The sequence below is a fragment of the Camelus dromedarius genome, chromosome 20, assembly GCF_036321535.1.
Source record: "Camelus dromedarius isolate mCamDro1 chromosome 20, mCamDro1.pat, whole genome shotgun sequence".
Classification (NCBI taxonomy): Eukaryota; Metazoa; Chordata; class Mammalia; order Artiodactyla; family Camelidae; genus Camelus; species Camelus dromedarius.
The window spans coordinates 37,912,394-37,931,159 of record NC_087455.1 but is presented as its reverse complement, the minus strand read 5'-3'; the positions used below and the strand labels follow the sequence as shown (position 1 = coordinate 37,931,159).

Here is an 18,766-nt window from a genome sequence, read left to right as displayed (position 1 = left end):
TTGGGATATATTTCAAACCAAGTAGTAAGAGGAAAACATGTAAAAAGAATGGATATCGAAGTTGGATTTGCGCACTGTGTATTTCTAACATTTGAAGTTCTTTTTTCTTTTTCTTTTTCTTTTTTTTTTTTTTTAATGGAGGTACTGGGAATGAGCACACGGAATTCTGCATGCTAAGCAAGCATTCTATTTACCACTAACCTATATCCTTCCCCGAGTCAACTAGCTTCTCGGCATAGATAAAATAAAATACAAAAAACTTTCACTGTTCACTACCTTACAAAACATGTTAGTTTGCTGAAGCACAAAAGATCTTTGAGGCTTTCTTCCCCGTATCACATTAAGTCTCACATCAGACCGAGTGGGAGACAGGTCTCAGGACCGAGAGAGAGACCACAGGCCACGGGTTCGGGTGTTTCTTCCATAACTGATCATCGGCTGTGGAAGGTCAGGGCTCCACTCGCTGCAGACAATGACAGGGGCGGGCTTCTCCTCCAGGGAGCCCGGAACGTGGTCTCTGTTGAAGGCCCGTGTGCAGAACCGACACGTCTGCCCTCCGTCAGAGGGCCCTCTCCTTCTACAAGAGACACCTCCCTCCCCAGGGCAGGACGGGGAAGACGCGGCCCATCAAGTGCGTCTGCTAAGGGACCAGACGGACACGGCCGTGAGCCCAGTCAGGGCCACCCGTGCACGGGGAAGCCCTGGAGAGCGATCTGCCCTTCTGCAGCGACTCAAGGAAGAAACAGAGGAATATGCTTTCCTCTTACTGAGCAGAGCAGCTGCTGGTGGTGGGCATGGCTGCACAGGGCACAAGGGGGGCCCAGGTGCAGGTGGCCCGCTGGAAGACGATGGGCCGCTCACGGGGAAGGCCACGCGGGCTGGTCCTCGGAAAGGTTGGGGCCCTCCGGCATGCAGGGTGCCCTGCAGGACAGAAGGGAGAGCTGGGTTGGATGACAGACAAAAAGCGCCAACACCGACAAAAGCCGAAACCCAACGCAGCAGCGGTCGGCATCGGGCACCCTCCTCTGCACTGGGTGCCTGGGCGGCAGCTAGGCGCCATGCACTCCACCCGCCCCAGGGCCTGCCTGAGGCCCCGGCTGCATAGGAGGCCTTGGGGACAAAACACTGTCGCCAAACGTCAATGTGATCATAGGGCATACGTATCCAGGAATACTCAGTCCATAGGCAAGGCCAGGAAAGGATTGTTCGAAAGGAAAATGGTAGTTCCAGAGATAATTTCAACACAAAATGGCCACTGGAACACAACTGGAAAAAATTATTTACCTGGGTTTCCTCTGCCTCCTGAGCTGGGAAGGCGGTGCCATTCCTCACAGGGGAGCCACCCGGCCCTGAAGCTGTAAAGGGAGACCAGTGCTGAAGGTGGATTCTCTCTGACAGAGGCCGTGCGGGGGAAGCATGAGCCGAGCCCTCCGTGCCCTCCTCCAGGAGCTCTCACTCCCGCCCGCGCCCCGGGCTCTTCACAGAGACCACGGGTCTCCCTCATGCCTCAGGTGACCCCAAGGACGAGGGGAGACTAGACCCCTGACCCATGATGAGGACACCACAGAGCCCTGATTCATGTGTTTTCATAGCCTATCACCCTGGATGGGGGCTCAGGGCTCAGATCCCTGGCAACCAGCACTGACACAGGGTACTCACAGCACACTTCAGGCAAATCAGTCTGTACACAGATTACACATTAAAGTAAGAAGAGTCTTTCATAGGAAGAGTATCAACAACCCCTGACTGTGAGCTCCACCTCTTCCTCCTCAGCCTGTTGGTAAACTGTTAAAATCCTTCTGTCTGACAGGACATGTCTTGTATAACTGACCAGATGTCATGTAAACATTTATGAAAGAAGTGGCCTCAATGACTCATGTTGTAATAATCGGCAAAAGAATGGTGAGTTATATGGAGAAGCTGGTGGGAGATTTTAGAATTACACATTAACTCTGGGAGAGGGAGACTACGTAGTCATGTCACTCACTAATTGGCTACTCTAGGTCACTGTGCAAGCTTTTTTATAAGAACGAAGGGACCTGCAAAATTAGTGAAGAAATGCCTGCTGCCTTAAAGCAGATCTTGAGTAGAATATTTATCCACCAAGGCAAATGAAGAAAAATGTTTTTCTCATTATGACATACTGCCTTCATTCTAAAACGTCGTCCATTTTCCTCAAATGAGAAGAAAATTCAGCCTTCAACACCGTGTCCAGGCGGGAAGAGGGGGCTGATGCTCACATCTTCTAGCGCACAGAAACCAGCCATGCCAGCCACGCCAGCCAACCAAGAGCCTGGGGGCGGCCCACAGTCCCTGGAGGGGTGCGAGCTCCACTGCTCACAGGGGACAGAGCCCTGCTGGCTGGTGGCATGTGAAGAAAACAGCATCTGTCACCTAGCTGTGAACCTGTTCCCTGCAGTGAGTGTGTGGTGTGGTGTCCAGGAAACCCAACAACTACCCACGGGGACAAGTAGCCCACTGGGAGGCTCCTGCTGCAGAAATGGAGCTGCCGCACTTCACAGTGAGCTCCTTACCTCTCAGGGGAGGATGCAGCCTGTGTGGTCCTCCTGGGGTGGGCTCCTGCCTCATGTATTCCTCTGCCTGCCTCCGTCTGCAGATTGCATCCAATCTTAAAGATAAAGAATGGCTTCAATATGAATTACACCACCAATTCCTCTACTAGGCACAAAACAACCAGTCCTTAAAAATCTCAAAACACCTGTAAAAATGTGTCAAATTTCTGTACCTCTGTTTCAGGTGGGCAACTTCCCTTCTCAGCTCAGAGTTTTCCCTTCTCAACTCAGAGTTTTCCCTCTCCAGCTACTGAGCCCTGAGCTGTGGAAGAAAAACACATCCACGTTCAGTTGTGGCCGACTGTGCACAAAGGGAAGGAAGGAAACAAATTCTTACCGAGCTGTCTTGGGCCTTCTCGGCAAGAGCGACCTGAAAAAGAACACATCAAGAAACACCCCATGGCTAGGGGTTCTCAGGGCCACAATAACTGTCTGCATCAGGTGCTGAGGACTCGGTGTGTCAGGAGGAAGGCAGGTTACCTGGTGTCTCCAAATGATCTCTGCTTCCCGCATTTGCCCGTGACATTCTTCAAGTCTTATCCTATGAGTTACAAATTGTTCCGTCAGAGAAGACACAATGCTGGGTATGCTGTTAAATAACCTGCCCAGTCCACGTTATCTGCACTGCACACTCACACACATCATCTCACTGCTCAAGACACACTGCACACGGCTGTAGAAGCACAGCAGGTGCAAAGCTGTCGCTGCAGCCACTCCTCCCATCACTGTTACTTAACATCTGCAGGGTTCTGCGCTGACACAATTCCCCCTCCCGTTCTCAGCATTTCCCTCACGTGTCCTGTGCTGGGCATCTTTCATCATAAAGCTTGATTCTTCCTTTCCTTACATCCTGACCCTACTTCTTACCACTGGGTCTCCCCAGCAGCATGGGCATGTTTATTGGTCTGACTGACGCTACACCAAACTGCTGCCCTCAGGGTGAGAACGGTTTATAGCACCTTCAGAAACATCACTGTGAACCATCTCTCCTCTCAGTCTGGCCAGCACTGGGGACCAGGAAATTCTTAGTAACTTACTACTTGTTAAACATTTAACTTAACATTTGTAAAACTTAACACTTTTCCTCCTGTGTGAAACCATGTATACAAATGTCTTGTTTGGGTCTGTTTATGATATTGTGTCTAAACATTTTAGAAAAGTTTTCAAAAAATCCAACAGGTGTTTTCAGATCCACAGGTGTGGAGGAGCTGAACTCACTTGTACTGTTGTGTCTTCTCTTCAGCCAACTTTGCCTCCTCCTCTGCTACCAACAGCTGCTGCTTTCCCACCAGCTCACATCCGTTCATGTTCACTTTCCTGAGAGGGGAAAGAAACTCTGAAATTCTACCAGTTTCCCTCCCAGAAATTGGAAGGAAAGAATTCCATGTTCCTTTCACCCTTCCCCATAAATGCTCAGGCTGATAAATACACAGGAAAGAATTAAAGTCCCCCCAGAAGTAAATATGAAAAAACTACACTCAGGCCTCTGACAAGTGTTTGGTATCTGGGCTTCCCTTCAGCGTCCCCACCCCTACACATTTGTGCATAAAGTAAACACACAGGAAAAGCCCACATGAGGTGTGCTCTGTGCCCCCCCAGGCTCAGTCTCCTGTGACTGGGACAGCACGAGCTCACTGTGTTTCAACGTGGGAATCAGGGTCTGACCAAGTCATCACAACCAAACACATTAGGGTAAAGCAAGCGTTCATGACTTGTTTGATTTCTCCCACAGAGAGCCCAGATTTCAGTCAAAACCTGGAGCAAAACCTGATCCTTTAGGAAATATAAGGAAATGTTTGTTTTCGAAAGCAGGTTAATGGGTGTGACGTCCATGACCTCTCCCTGAGAATGACAGGAAACTCTGGACAAACTATGAAATCCATGATCGAATGTACCAAATCGCTAACAAGCCAGGAAGGGACATGAGGCCAAGATGGAGAAGAAGAAAGCCCAGGACTGGGCCCACCTTCCCGGGGTCGCCCGGTAACTGCAGAGGAAACCACTGAGATGCAGAGCAGCCTGGCAGCCGGTGCCCCCTACGCACGGGCACCGCAGTCAGGCAGATGGAGCTCACGGTCCGTCAGCAAAGGTGATCCCTAGAGAGACCCGCAGGCCTTAGCTGGGATCCACGAGAGCTACGTGCCAGGAACAAAGGTGGACAGGAGACACACGGGCCTCACGAGGGCTGGCTGCACTGACTGATCTCAGCTGCTAACTGGGTTAACAGGATGCAGTGCTGCTGGCGCCCTGACCACCTGCCAGCTGTAATGCCCACCTTCTCTGCAGCAAGTTAACCTCACACGAGGCCTCAAATTTTCTCTATTTTCTACCCAATGTCTAGAGTTTATTAAAAATGATAGACACATGGCAGGTCATGACACTTTGATGTGGTTGAAACCTAAGGACAATAAAAATGGGCCTAAGGGGATCCAGATAATGAAGTGACTAAATCTGGTCCAAAAACCTGCTAGAATCTCAAACTAAATACAAACAAGACTCTGGTAACCAGTTAGAATGAACAGAAGCAGCAGATTACAGAAATCAAGGTCGAAAAATAAATGCACATCTGTACTAATTGAATATGGTAAAAAAAAATATGGTGGTAAGTATTCTGAAACATATTACAATATCCACATAACTCCACACACCTATTCACACATTGTCATAATTAACACGGGAACGTCTTACCCTTCAGTGTCCATAGTTCTCTGTCCACCGATTTCATCACAGACGTGTACTTTCTTCACCTGCCTTTGGAAATTGTCTTCCTCACCTTCTTTCAGAGATCCCGATGCAGCATGGTGGTCTTGCATTTTCTTTTTAACTTCTATAAACATAAAACAACAGGCTTTGTGTGTGCACATGTGCACTCAAGGGCTTGGCTGTGCTGGGGAGTGGAGAAAGGAGAGAAATCTGAAGGCAGGAATCCACTTTTTACCTTCCCAGTGCAAATTCATTGCTATTGCAGGGATGTTTCATTTTATTGCCCTCCCTGGTAATGCATATTTTTAAACAATTGAAGATTTGTAACACCCCTGAGTACAGCAATTCCATTGGTGACATTTTTTCTGGCAGCATTTGCTCATTTCTTATCTCTGTGTCACATTTTGGTAGTTCCTGAAATATTTCATTCTTTATCATTTTAATTAAAACAGGCATGAAGTTCCTTTAAGGCAAAGCCTAATCCAGCGGAAGTCCCTAATTCTCAGCAATTCTATAAACCCTGAGAGAGGTGAAGAGGCTTCAGAAGAAAAGTGTGAAGCCAGCAGGGGTTGGCCCATGAAGTTTAAGGCAAGATTCCATCTCCACTGCATACCTATGCAAGGTAAGGAGGGAAGAGCTTACCCAGAAGCTGCTGGAAGTGCTCCAGGAGATGAAGCTAAGACAGCTAATGAAGGCTGATCCACTAAACAACAGGTTTTCAATGCAGAGAACTGCAAGGGGAAGCCACCCAGCGCTGTCACAGCTGGAGAGAAGTCAGTGCCTGGCATCAAGGCTTCAATGGACAGGCTGACTTTCCCATTAGTGGCTAACGAAGCCAATATTCATTTAACATTATGAAAAGCCTATGTCCCATGAGAATCAAGTGAAATCTACTCTGTGCTCTATAAACAGAACAAAGCCTGAATGACAGCACATCTATTTACAACATGAATATTTTAGCCCATTGTTGAGACCTACTGCTCAGAAAACAAAACAAAACACACACAAAAAAATTTCTTTCAAAATATTACTGCTCATGGACAATGCACAAGTCATCCAGGAGCTCTGATGGAGATGCATGAGATGAATGTTGTTTCCATGCTTAACATGACATTTATCCTGCAGCCCATGGATCAGGAGTAATTATGACTTTCAAGTCTTATTATTTAAGAAATACATTTTGGAAGGCTTTAGCTGCCATAGACAGTGATAACACTGATGGGTCTGGGCAAATGAATGGAAAATTTTCTGGAAAGGATTCACCATTTTAGATGCCATTAAGAACATTCATGATTCATGGGAAGAAGTCAAAATATCAACATGAACTGGGGTTTGGAAGGAATTGATTCCAATCCTGATGTGTGACTTTGAGGGGCTCAAGACTTCAGTGCAGGAAGGAGCTGAAGATGTGCTGAAAATAGCAGGAGAACTAGAGTTACAAGTGGAACCTGAAGATATGACTGAATGGCTGCAACCTCATGATAAAATGTGCATGAATGAGGAGCTGCTTCTTATGCATGAGCAAAGAAATTGGTTTCTTGAGATGGAATCTACTGGTGAAGATGCTGTGAAGAAGGTTGAAATAACAAAGGATTTAGAAGAGCGTATGAACTTAGCTGATAAATTACCGCAGGGTTTGAGAGGACTGACTCCAATTTGGAAAGAAGTTCTACTGTGTGTAAAATGTGTCAGATTGCCTGCTACAGAGGGCTTGTTCCTGAAAGGAAGAGAGAATCCTGTCACAAACTTAATTGTGGTCTTATGTTAAGAAATTGCAAAAGCCACACCGATCTTCAGCAACTGCCACAATGACCAGTCAGCAGCCACCAACATTAATTCAAGACCATCCACCATAATGACTGTAACTCAATAAAAAAAAAAAAAGTTAAAAAAAAGACCATCCACCAACAAAAAGACTACACCTCACTAAAGGCTCCGATGATGGCTAGCAGTTTTTAGTAATAAAGAGTATTTTCATTAAGTTATGAACATTAGGGTTTTTAGACACAGTAGTATTGCTCACTTAATAGACTACAGTATAGTGTAAACTTGACTGTTATATGCACAGGAAAACCAAAAAAAATAAATAAATCATTTGAATTATATTTTATTCTAGGGGTCTAGAACTGAAGCCACAACATCTCCCAGGAATCCTGTATGTAAGGTTTTCTTCCCAACAAGCAACATACCTTCCAGGCTGCAGTCCCCAGTTGTCACAGCTCTCTGCATCGAACCCTCAGATCTGGTCTTCGAAACACCTGGCTGTAAGATAGACATGAGAAAAGACATTCAAGAAGTACTGATCCACAGCAATGTGAACATACTTAACACGAGAGGATTGTACACTTGGAATCAGCTAAGACAGGCCATCTGCTTTACGTGCATTACAGTACAATTAAACACTGACACAGTGATGCTCGGTTCTCTGAGGTAAGCATCTCTGGGGTTGAGTAACATTCCTTACTCTCTTCTTGCTGCTGAGCTGAACGTCCTCCTGCACATGCATTTCTTGAGACTTCACTGTGGCTTCACAGACATGAGATTTATTAAGAGCAATTTCAACCTAAAACATTCTCATTGATGACTAAATTCCCAAGAAAAATAATTTGAGTAGATATCAACATTTAATCTTCTAAGACATGAGATTGTTGTTCCTTGTGAAAGCTAATGTGTACAGTGGAAATCCTGCTGCAACTGGAGGCATTTACCTCAAATTCCTGAACTGTTCATTGAAACAGCACCTTTCAAGTTCTCTGGAGATGTTCCTTTTTCCAGTATCTTCACACAGGACACAAATAAAGTATGTACTAAGATTTCAATGAAAACTCAGGGTGATATGCCTAAAAAGTGTAACTTTTTTTTTTCAAAAACAAAGTATTTTGTTAACTTCAAAACAAACCATAGAAAATAAATATACTAGCCCTGGTACATGTCCAAAGACTTTGGTGAGCATTCTCTCCAGAAGATATTAAGGCAGTAAATGATTCTGAACATACAAATTTTATAAAGAAAGGAAAGCAAATGTTATACATTCCCTTACACATGCTTGAAAGCATCTGGGACTTTCCCTGAATTTCGGTTTGGGGCTGAAGACAGTGCTCCATTTGAGAGTTTACAGCAGACAGGGCCTCTTCCTTCAAGTTCTAGCACTGGGTATCCTAGCAGCTCGTTCTGACCCTTTGCATCTTGCATTTCCTTCTTCAGCTGGTCCTCTTCCACTGCCAGCCTGCCAATCTCTTCCAGAAAGTCTTGGTTTGTTCTGATGGGCAGTTGCTTCTCTTCAACCCTTTTGGAATCCTGTCCCTTCTCAGCCAGTATCCAAAACTACCCCTAAGTTTACTGTGATGGCAGCTGATCCAGGCTGGGCCCAGGACAAATGTCAAGCCCATAAAGAAATGCAGAAAAAAGAGACCTCCAGGCGCAGATATTTCCTCACCTCCACAGACTTCCTCCTCCCTGGACAATGGAAGGCACGGCTGGACAACAAGGGGAAGCAAGGGTGGCAAACTGCTCATGTCAAAGAGCTCACAAATGAGTGTCCCTGGTGAAATATAAATAAAGTTTACCCAAATTCACATGGAAAATTCTGTTTAACATCAACAGGGCAAGGAGCTGTGCACCTAGTCTAGTAACTTCCTTCACCTCTCAGGTATTTCCTGGCATCTTCTGCGTATCTTGGAAGGCAGTGTGAGTGGTGAGAAAACTCTAGTTTGTGAAAATAAGACATATTTCCTAGTCTTTGAAATAGAAAAAGTCACAGAGGTTTTAGTCCATGAAATTCTGGGTCATTGTTCACAGAGAGGTTCCGCTCCTGGGCTCTCACACTCTGCTGTGGCCAAAAGCAGGAGGAGCGGGAGCGCGCAGCTCACCCAGGGCACAAAAAGCCTCAGAAGCCCGGCTATGGTCAACGTGGCAGCTCTTACCAAGTGTGGACTCTTGGCGTTCTGGTCCCTCACTGCCTGCAGCTTAGCTTGAGCAATCTGAATGACGTCATTCAAATATTCACTCGCCCTCTCAATGGTTTTCAAGTTCTCCTTCAACGAAACACTGAATTAGTAACAATTACTCATTACTTTCATTTCTGTTTTCAGAATGTAATCTAACAAGAGAAGAGGCTCATACCTTAAACTTCAGTGCTTTCTCAGAGCGCATCTTCTTTTGCCTGATGGTCTCCTCTAAGCATTTCTTTGCGTTGTTGGTCTATGCAAAAATGTAATGAAGGAAACAGAATTACAAATACTAATTACACTGCTAGCTGAACCTATCTTGTGTGTGACCCCTTCCACTAATACAGAAAGTGGTGCTTTACATCTACGACACTTGCTTTATTTTTTTTACTGAAATATAGTCAGTTACAATGTGTCAATTTTCTGGTGTACAGCATGTTTCAGTCACATATATATATATACACCTAAGTTTGTCTTCACATTCTTTTTCATTATAGATTACAAGATATCAAGTAGAGTTCCCTGTGATCTACAGAAGAAATTTGTTTTTTGTTTTTTGGTTTTTTGGGTTTTTTTTTTTTTTAATCTAGGACACTTGCTTTAAACCTAAACCTCTTATGGAACACATGGAACAGGACAGTAGGATGAAAGAAAAGAGAGCCAAATAACTGAACTACCAGAGGGGGGAGGAACTGAAGGTGAAATCACAAAAAAAAAAAAAAAATAGCAAAAGGACAAGGATACCTTCTGCACCCAAGCAGATATATTTTCTGCAAGTTCTCTGTTTTTGTTCTCCAAATTCTTGATCTGCTCAGTCACCTGCTTTAAAGTAACTAAAAGGAGATAAAGCAATTTCTCATATTGGCAAGAAAACCCAGTAGAATAGAATTATCATGATTTATTAGCAGTAGAAACATATCTGGCTGGCACTATGAGTATAATTAACTTTTTAGCTTTACTACTGTGCCTAAAGGAAGCAAATCTTACTGGCATTCTAAATGTGAGATCATTGAGATTCCTAGTTTAATTTTTTTCAAACATGCAGAAACACAATAGAAAGTCTTCCCCTAAATTCCCTCCCAGCTATAAGCACCATCCTTAGAAAATTCAATCATTCAAATACTTCTGACATCACGAGATGAAAAAGAAAAACCAAGCATCCTGTCCCCTTAACATTCTCTCCTCCAATTACTAAGGTAAGTAAACATGCCCCTGCTTAAAAAAAAAAAAAAAAAAGAAAATAGAACCCTTATCCCACGCAGGTTCACCCCACAGCCAGGCCCTATCTGCAGCACCACAAAAGGCAACTTCAAAACGTCACCTGACTGGGCCTGCACAGGCCTCCAGTGTCTTCCTGCTGCCTGGCAGATCGTCTTTCATGAAAACCATGCTGGGGGCCCTGAAGGACAAGGTCGCTGGAATTAAACACTTTGGTACCAAGTGGGCTTCCCCAGCTAGTCACTGGAGGACCTGGATAACACACAGGCCCTAAATGACAAGCTTTTCCATCACCAGGATGAGAATGTTACCATCACTGTTTCAGGAAAGTAGCACATGTAAAACAGCCAGTCACAGGTGACTCCACGTGTGAAGCTCTAGAAGGCAGCCCTCAGAACCAGACTCCTCTCTCAGGCATCTAAGTCCCTCATCTGACCACACAGTGCACACGCATCTTCTCTCTGCCCAGCGGGGACTCTCTGATGCTGAGATCCCTCTTCTCAGCACCAGCCCTTCTGCATCAACTGTCACCAACAGCAGCACTTGAGAACCTACTGAGTGCCAGGCAGCCACCCTGCCCACCACGCACAGCCCCACTCGGTCAGCAGAGTCTATGAAGCCTGCACAGAAAGCATAATCCTCAGGCTGAATCACTTCCATTAAGTCCCCACTGCCATGAATGGCTCCCTTCACTTCTGAGTCACAGCCCATGGTTTCCCCTCTGCTGTGTCACACACTGCCTGGCTACATTTGCATCCCTCCCTCAGCCTGGAGAGTCCTGACAGGCTCAAGTAGTGTTTCAGCATCTTTACTTTTCACTAAGAGCCAGCTCATGTTAGGGACTCACTCCGAACATTAGACTCTTCTCATCACCTGCTTCCTAAAGGTTGCTATGCAAAATTAAACTCATCCTAGTCTCCCTACTCCTGTGACCCTCCTGGTCTCTTAACTCAATAGATGCCAACTTCCTCTACGATGTCATTTAGACACCATTGCAGGAGTAAAATTTTCAAGAGTTGAGAAGTCAGTTAGACATCAGAAGTCACTGTGTTTACTCTTGAATTAAAATCCACATTGAATCCTGGTATTGAGAAAATATTACAAAGGAAACTAAACCCTAATATCTTACCTCGAGACACTGGAGGCTTTACCTAGGAGAGGAAGAAACAATAAATTTGAAGTCAAAACATATAATTAGTAAATCTATAATTTCTAATAAACTATCAAAACTGTAATCCATTGAAATAACAATTATCACTTTGGTTCAGCATAACAATATGATTAAAAATCAGGAAAAATCAATTTCCTACTTAAGGCATGATCTTTCACACACCATTTCTGACAGCACAATGGTAAATAACTTATTTTAGAACAAAAGATCTGTTTACATTCTATTAAATAAACACCACTCTATTCAATTTTCATAATGCATATTCATATTTAACAACACTGAACTATATTACTTTCATAATATGTTGTTGCAATGCATCATTTATCTAATTTTTTTTTTGTCAAACCAAACATCCACACTTAAGTCTAGAACCTGGATTGTTGTGTAATCTTCAAAAGAGAGAGACAGAGAGGAGAAAACTAAAAGAAAAATAAAGGCAAAATCTTTATACTAAGGTTAAGATGCACCCCTTTCATTCAATGAAAGGTTTTCTGAAATCTTATACAGAGTTGACTGTTGAATTGATAAGCAATTGTAACATATGAGGTCGTAAGATTTGTCAAGACCACTAAAAACAAATGGACATCAAATGAGACATCAGACGAGAATGAAAGTGAGTAATGGCTGTAGTAAAAGCACACACAGCAGCAGGACGGACAGCGACCATTTTCAAGAAGCAAACGTGCTTCTTGACTCAGACACAAGTCATCATCTGAGGAGTAATAGTTCAGTAAAACCCAGGCAGGACTCCACTGTAATACCATGTAAAGACACATTTCCCTGACCCGTAACACATATTTCTTCATTCAAAACTTTAAGTAATGATCAGAGACTGAGGCCAGCCCCTAACCTTGCCAAGATATTGGAGTATCATCACAGTGTCGAAGCTCCAGTGGCAATAATGTGGCAATAGAAGAATGCATCCACGGAGGGCAAACAGAAAACCACAGATGTTCCCTTAACTTCACACTTGCTCAGGAACACTGAGCTTCCTTGTCCCCTGTCACCTAACACACAGGCAGGGGCAGGTGGGGAGAGAGATGGGCTCACCAAATACTTAACCTTCCTGTTTTGTTATTGAAGAGAAGAGTTTATAAATTTCCATTGTCTCATTGAGAATATACTGTTGTCTTGCTCAATGAGTCCTTACTATAAAGATTTTGCAACAAATTTCCATTTCAAAACTAATTTCTGTTCAAGTTAGTAATCTAAAAGGAAACAAAGAAAAGACTCCTGGATTCTGGCCCAGGCAGGCAAATAAAATGTCCAGTGACTATAAAAATTCCTATTAGGTGTGATTAAAAGGACACTGCCAGATACTTTAGTAATACTCACAGCAAAGACGGTGTTCCAGACGAACAAGAGAAAACTAGAAACTTCCCAGGAGGCAGCAATAAGAATAAGCTTCCACAGAAGTTCATAAACATCAGACCCAGGATGGAAAAGGAGAATCAGAGTGTGGAGGATCTGAAAAGATATTGGATATAATGAGGAACCTCAAAGACATTTTCAGTGTATCTGTCACACAGAATCATCTTTAGAAACCCTCAACCACATCATCAAATAGCTCCACAGAGAGGCGAGAAGGGACATTTGAGTTCAAAGGAGCTCTTGGGAGTGTGGACATGTTTACTGCCTTCATTTGGTAATAGTTTCACTGCTGCACACATACATCAAACACCTGATACACAAAATGTTAGAGATTTGACTTTGCTGACAGGTACATTGCAAATATTTTTAAAATACTTAACAGAACTTAACTTATGTATGTAGAAGCCAACTTGAAATTGAAAATAAACAAACACAAACTTACAGGGCATGGGAAGCCTCCATCTTCCATTGTATGTTCATGAAGTACCTGGACAAACCCCTATGAAATGTCTCTAAAAATACACCCAACATGTATGGGGAAAGAGCAATGAAGATATGTGTTAAAATACACAGAGAAATACAGAGATGTATTTCTACATTTATAGACTGGACATGAGTGAGAAAGCAGACCAGCTCTTAGAATAATGTCAAAATTACTACTCCAGCAAAAATTAATGATATATTTTAGCCCAACTATCTAAAAACCATGGAGGTTTTCTTCAATATTCACTTTGGTTCTGAACCAGAGCAAGTAATGTCAGACTTCTGAAATAAATAAGGATTTGTATAATAGAATTTTAATCATATTATACAAGATTACTCAAAGAATGAAGTTACATAAAAAGAGAACTCAAAATAATCAGTACAAATAATTTACATGCATATTTCACAGTACTGCACCTACGTCAATTAACAGCCACCAAGAAAATTAATTTGTATTTCTGGAATGTACAGTCACCAAAAGTCAAACACATAGTTTTATAAAAACTAGATTTATAAGTATTATAGGAGGGAATAAATGCGCAATGTAATTTGTACTTATCTAGACACCAAGTTTCAGTCTTGTGCAAATAAAACCTCTCTAGAAAGCAGCCTCTGAAATCAGTAACACTGTCATTGTAAGCTCTCACAGTTGGGGTCAGTAAAATGTGTGCTGGTGAAAAACATGCACTGTCTTTGCATAGCTGCCATCTGAGATAGTGGGTCTCAGCACAAAGGAGAGACATGCAGATCAAAGGCACAAAAACAAACACCATCTAGTCACTAAATGGTAAAACCCCCTCTGCAGTGGGCATGCTTGTAACACACTGCACTGTCTGAGCGCTGACATCAGCAGCTGCTTCCTACCTAGAGTCTATCCACCAGGGCCAATGGACTCAGGTTCTGTCAGCGGCCATGAGCAATGGTGGAGAAGGACAAGTTAGTTTATCCAAATGCTCAAAGATGTGGTACGGAAAGAGGGCTGACTAACCTGTGAGAACTCAGCCTCATTCCCTTTGAGGGAAAAAATCCAAACAAAGATGACCTAGAAACGCCCTCCATAGTAGACTCAAAAGAAAGAGAACAGACTCTTCTTTGGGTGGAGTGTTCATGTGGGGTTGATTCTGCTTCAGTGCAAAGATTGTTCCTGACACTTGGTTTTTCCAGGTCTATAAGAATCTGGTGGAAGCCTATCAGAACAAACCCACTTAAATCCATCAGGTGTTCTCGGTCTTTCTTTTTTAGGGTGTGGAGGTGACTTTTCCTAACACAGTAAAAATTTAACAGCATGTATCTGAATTTTTTTTATATTTGCACAATTCTAAGGACATGAGGGACACTCTTTGCTTTGGGGAAATCAACATTCTTCACAAGGACACGTCACTAAAAAAAAAAGACAACCCGTCCACCTCCTAGTCACATCCCTCCTGAGCATTTCCTCATTATAAACATCACAAAAGGTTGCAGCCACTGATTTTAACATTAGCACAGCTCTCAGGGCTCCCCCATCAACCTAGCTAGACACAGAGTCCCTGGGGGCAGCCTCCAAGATGAAAAGGAAAGGGATAACTAAGAATTTGCTAGAAATCCAATAAAAATAAAAGCAAAAATAAACAAATGGGGCCTAATTAAACTTGGAAGCTTTAGCATAGCAATGGAAACCATAAGCAAAACAAAAAGACAACTTACAGAATGGGAGAAAATTTTTGCAAAAGATGAAACTGACAAGGGCTTAATTGCCAGAATATATAAACAGCTCATACAACTAAATAAGAAAAAAAAAAACCTCAATCCAAAAATGGGCAGACCTAAACAAGCAATTGTCCAGTGAAGACATACAAATGGCTAACCGGCTCATGAGAAAACGCTCATTATCACTAATTATCACAGAATTGCAAATCACAACTACAATGAGGTATCACCTCATACCAGTCAGAACGGCCCTCATTCAAAAGTCCACAAATGACAAATGTTGGCGAGGCTCTGGAGAAAACGGAGCTCTCCTACACCGCTGGTGGGAATGCAGGTTGGTGCAGCAACTGTGCAAAACAATTTGGAGATTCCTCAAAAGACTAGGAATAGACTTACCATATGACCTAATAATCCCTCTCCTGGGCATATGTCCACAACGAATCCCACTTCAAAAAGACACCTGCACCCCAATGTTCATAGCAGCACTCCTTACAATAGATAAGACATGGAAACAGCCTAAAGGTCCATCAACAGATGACTGCATAAAGAAGAGGTGGTATATTTATACAACGCAATATTATTCGACCATAAAAAAACAATATAATGCCATTTGCAGCAACATGGATATCCCTAGAGAATGTTATTCCAAGTGAAGTAGGTCAAAAAGAGAAAGAAAAATACCATATGAGATTGCCCATATGTGGAATCCAAAAAAAAAAAAAAAAAAAACACAGCATAAATACAAAACAGAAACAGACTCACAGACATAGAATACAAACTTGCGGTTGCCAAGGGGCTGGGGGGTGGGAAGGGACAGATTGGGAGTTTGAAATTTGTAGATACTGACAGGCATATGCAGAATAGATACACAAGATTATACTGTATAGCACAGGGAAATACATACAAGATTTTGTGGTAGTTCACAGAGAAAAAAATTGTGACATTGAATATATCTATGTTCATATAAAACTGAAAAACTGCTCTACAATAGAATTTGACACAATATTGTAAAATGACTATAACTCAATAAAAAATGTAAAAAAAAAAAAGCTGTGGTATATTTTATACAATGGACTACTACTCAGCCATAAAAATGGTTCAAGTGATGCCATTTGCAGCAACAGGGAATGCATGCACCTGGAGAATGTCATTCTAAGTGAAGTAGTCAGAAAGCAAAACAAAAATACCATATGATATCACTTATATTTGGAATCAAGAAAAAAAAAAAAGACAAACTTATTTACAACACAGAAACAGACTTACAGCATAAAAAACAAACTTATGGATACCAGAGGGGAAGGGAGTGGGAAGGGAAAAATTGGAAGTTTGAGATTCATGGATACCAATCTATATAAAGTAGACAACAACTAGTTTACACTGTACAGCACAGGGAACTCTATTTAATATCTTGTAGTAATTTATGGTAAAAAAATATGAAAATGAATATATGTATTTTCCTATATGACTGAAGCATTCTGTTGTACATGAGAAATGGACAACATGGTAAACTGACTATACTTCAATAAAAATATTTTAAAACTTATAGGGCTATTGAATATTTTTGTTACATTAAAATGTCTGAAAAGAATACACTTCAAAGAAAAAACAAAGTTGCTGTAAGTTAACAAACCAGAAAGCACAGAGCACAGATGACATTTCCCTGTTTAACAGACCAACAACCCGGTGCTGAGACCCCACTGCTCCCAGGACTGCCAGACGTCACCACCAGGAAGGGCGCACACACAGGAGAGTGCACCTCACGGGGACGGGACCGGAACACGCACAACTTGAAGCAGGATCCTGACAAGCTTTCCAGGAGCCAGTCTCACTATGAATTCTAGTAAATAAGAGTTGCTCGCTTTTTAAAAAACTGCCTTACTGAGATATAATTCACCCATTCCCGCATTTTAGGCATACAACTCAATGGCTTTTAGGATGTTCACACTTCCTTCTTTGAAGCAATAAAGTAACTATTTCAGGTTTCATCCTGTCAACCTGCTGTTTGGTCCAAGAGGTCCTGACAGGACTCAGATCTTGAGGATGCCCGTGGCCAGGGCCGCTCTAGGCTGGTCGAGAAACCTGTCCTGAGAGCCTCGGGCTTCACCAACGATGCGTTCCCATCAAGGACCCCATGAGAAAGCAGCTATTTAACCACAGTGTGAAAGAGCCCAGGAAAAAGGAGGACACCTGATGCCCGATGTTTACTCACATTTGTATTTTCATATCCAGTACACCCCAGCACGTGGGACCAGAACATCCCCATCACCTCTGTGTCCTGGTCCTCTCAGGGCCCTGAGGTCCCCAGGCAGGAGGGGGGTGGGGAGGGGAGGGGAGGGGGTGGGGGATGAGGTGGGTAGGGAGTATGACAGGAAGAGGGGTTGGGCACTTGAGAGGAGAAGGGGGTCACAGGAAGGATGAGGGCCAATCAAGCTCTTGAGGGGAGGAAGGAGGGTTCAGTCAGGTCAGGTCAGCAGGTCAGGAAAACAAACAGCAGGCAAGCGGATTCTCAGGAGCAGCTGGAGGGGACGAGATGCCTCCCTCCAAGCCTTCTCCTGTCTGAACGCTGCCTTAGCAACGCCAGTGCTTTATGCCCTCTCTCGACCAATCACCTGCCTTTGCCCCTGGCACCTCACAGTGGACATTCCAGGTGACCTCACTTTTAGAATGTGCCCCGCCTAACTGATCCCCCACCACCAACTGCCATCTAACCCTGGGTCCTCTCTGCAAACTTTTCTGACCATATGCTTTCTGGTCCTGCCCAACCGATGTCCCCTGCCCCCTACTTCTGGGGTGCTCCCTCCTCCTTTTCCAAATTCCCAGGAGTTCCCTTGGGTAGTGGCTGAAAAACATATTAGGTAGACAATGACAGAACCAAGAGGAATCAAATATTCAGGCAGGGTGGGAGGTCCTCACTCCCCTTCACTCAGCGCTGCACACAAAGTGCAGAGAGAATGTCCACAAGATGGAGAAGATCTTAACAGCACACCATCTTAATCACATCGCCACACCCATGTGGCCGTCCTCATCTGTAGTACACCTGTAGGTGACACATTAATTTTAAGTACATACGTTACATGCATAAAAATAAGCCCTATGGTTCTTGCCAAAAATATACAACACTATAAAAAATAATTATATACTGTCACACCCCCTACACTGCACTTGGGTGATTCACGTACATCCAGGTTCAAGGAGGCAGAAACTACCTGGGTGGGACAGAAGCAAAGTTGTGCTTTGGGGTAGTACTGGCTGTGAGGGGGCCTGAGAAACCCTTTTGGGGTGGTGGGAAGACTTGGTGTCTAGATATGGGGGGTGGTTGTGTTCACTCAATCAAGAAATACTGAGCACACGGGGCCTGCCAGTCTCAAGAGTCACAGAGACCCTCATATCTGTCCCCGTGAAGTGGCCAACTGCTGACAGTGAGGAAGGGATGAGGTGCCTGGAGTGGTCACCAGAGTCCAGCGAGAGAGCCCCGCACTCATCCAGGCTTTGGGCCCCAGCCCTGCCAGCTTCCCCCAGGAGCCCCAGTTCCAGGCAAACTCTGATGGGTGCTGAGGGCAGCAGCTCCCTCCTAAGTCTCAGGAGCTCCCACAGTCTGCCCAGTGCTCTAA

General features: G+C 43.7%; 1 protein-coding gene across 8 annotated transcripts in view; it reads right to left on the bottom strand.

The window, feature by feature from the left end:
• The window catches only part of LOC105103246 (transport and Golgi organization protein 1 homolog), an 86,357-nt gene that overhangs the window by 8,575 nt on the left and 59,016 nt on the right, over nt 1-18,766 (bottom strand). For 6 of the 8 annotated variants that reach the window (XM_064476981.1, XM_064476978.1, XM_064476977.1 and 3 more), the window contains 14 exons: nt 12,948-13,079; nt 11,571-11,592; nt 9,968-10,056; nt 9,399-9,476; nt 9,200-9,310; nt 7,466-7,538; nt 5,262-5,400; nt 3,792-3,890; nt 3,054-3,114; nt 2,911-2,943; nt 2,747-2,835; nt 2,535-2,629; nt 1,285-1,355; nt 768-921 (listed from right to left, as the gene is read on the bottom strand). In XM_064476981.1, the coding sequence (XP_064333051.1) occupies nt 2,821-2,835; nt 2,911-2,943; nt 3,054-3,114; nt 3,792-3,890; nt 5,262-5,400; nt 7,466-7,538; nt 9,200-9,310; nt 9,399-9,476; nt 9,968-10,056; nt 11,571-11,592; nt 12,948-13,079 (852 nt within the window). In that variant the 3' untranslated portion in view covers nt 768-921; nt 1,285-1,355; nt 2,535-2,629; nt 2,747-2,820. The remainder of the gene's footprint in view (nt 1-767; nt 922-1,284; nt 1,356-2,534; nt 2,630-2,746; nt 2,836-2,910; nt 2,944-3,053; nt 3,115-3,791; nt 3,891-5,261; nt 5,401-7,465; nt 7,539-9,199; nt 9,311-9,398; nt 9,477-9,967; nt 10,057-11,570; nt 11,593-12,947; nt 13,080-18,766) is intronic. The other 2 variants (XM_064476982.1, XM_064476983.1) reach the window with 2 other exon arrangements.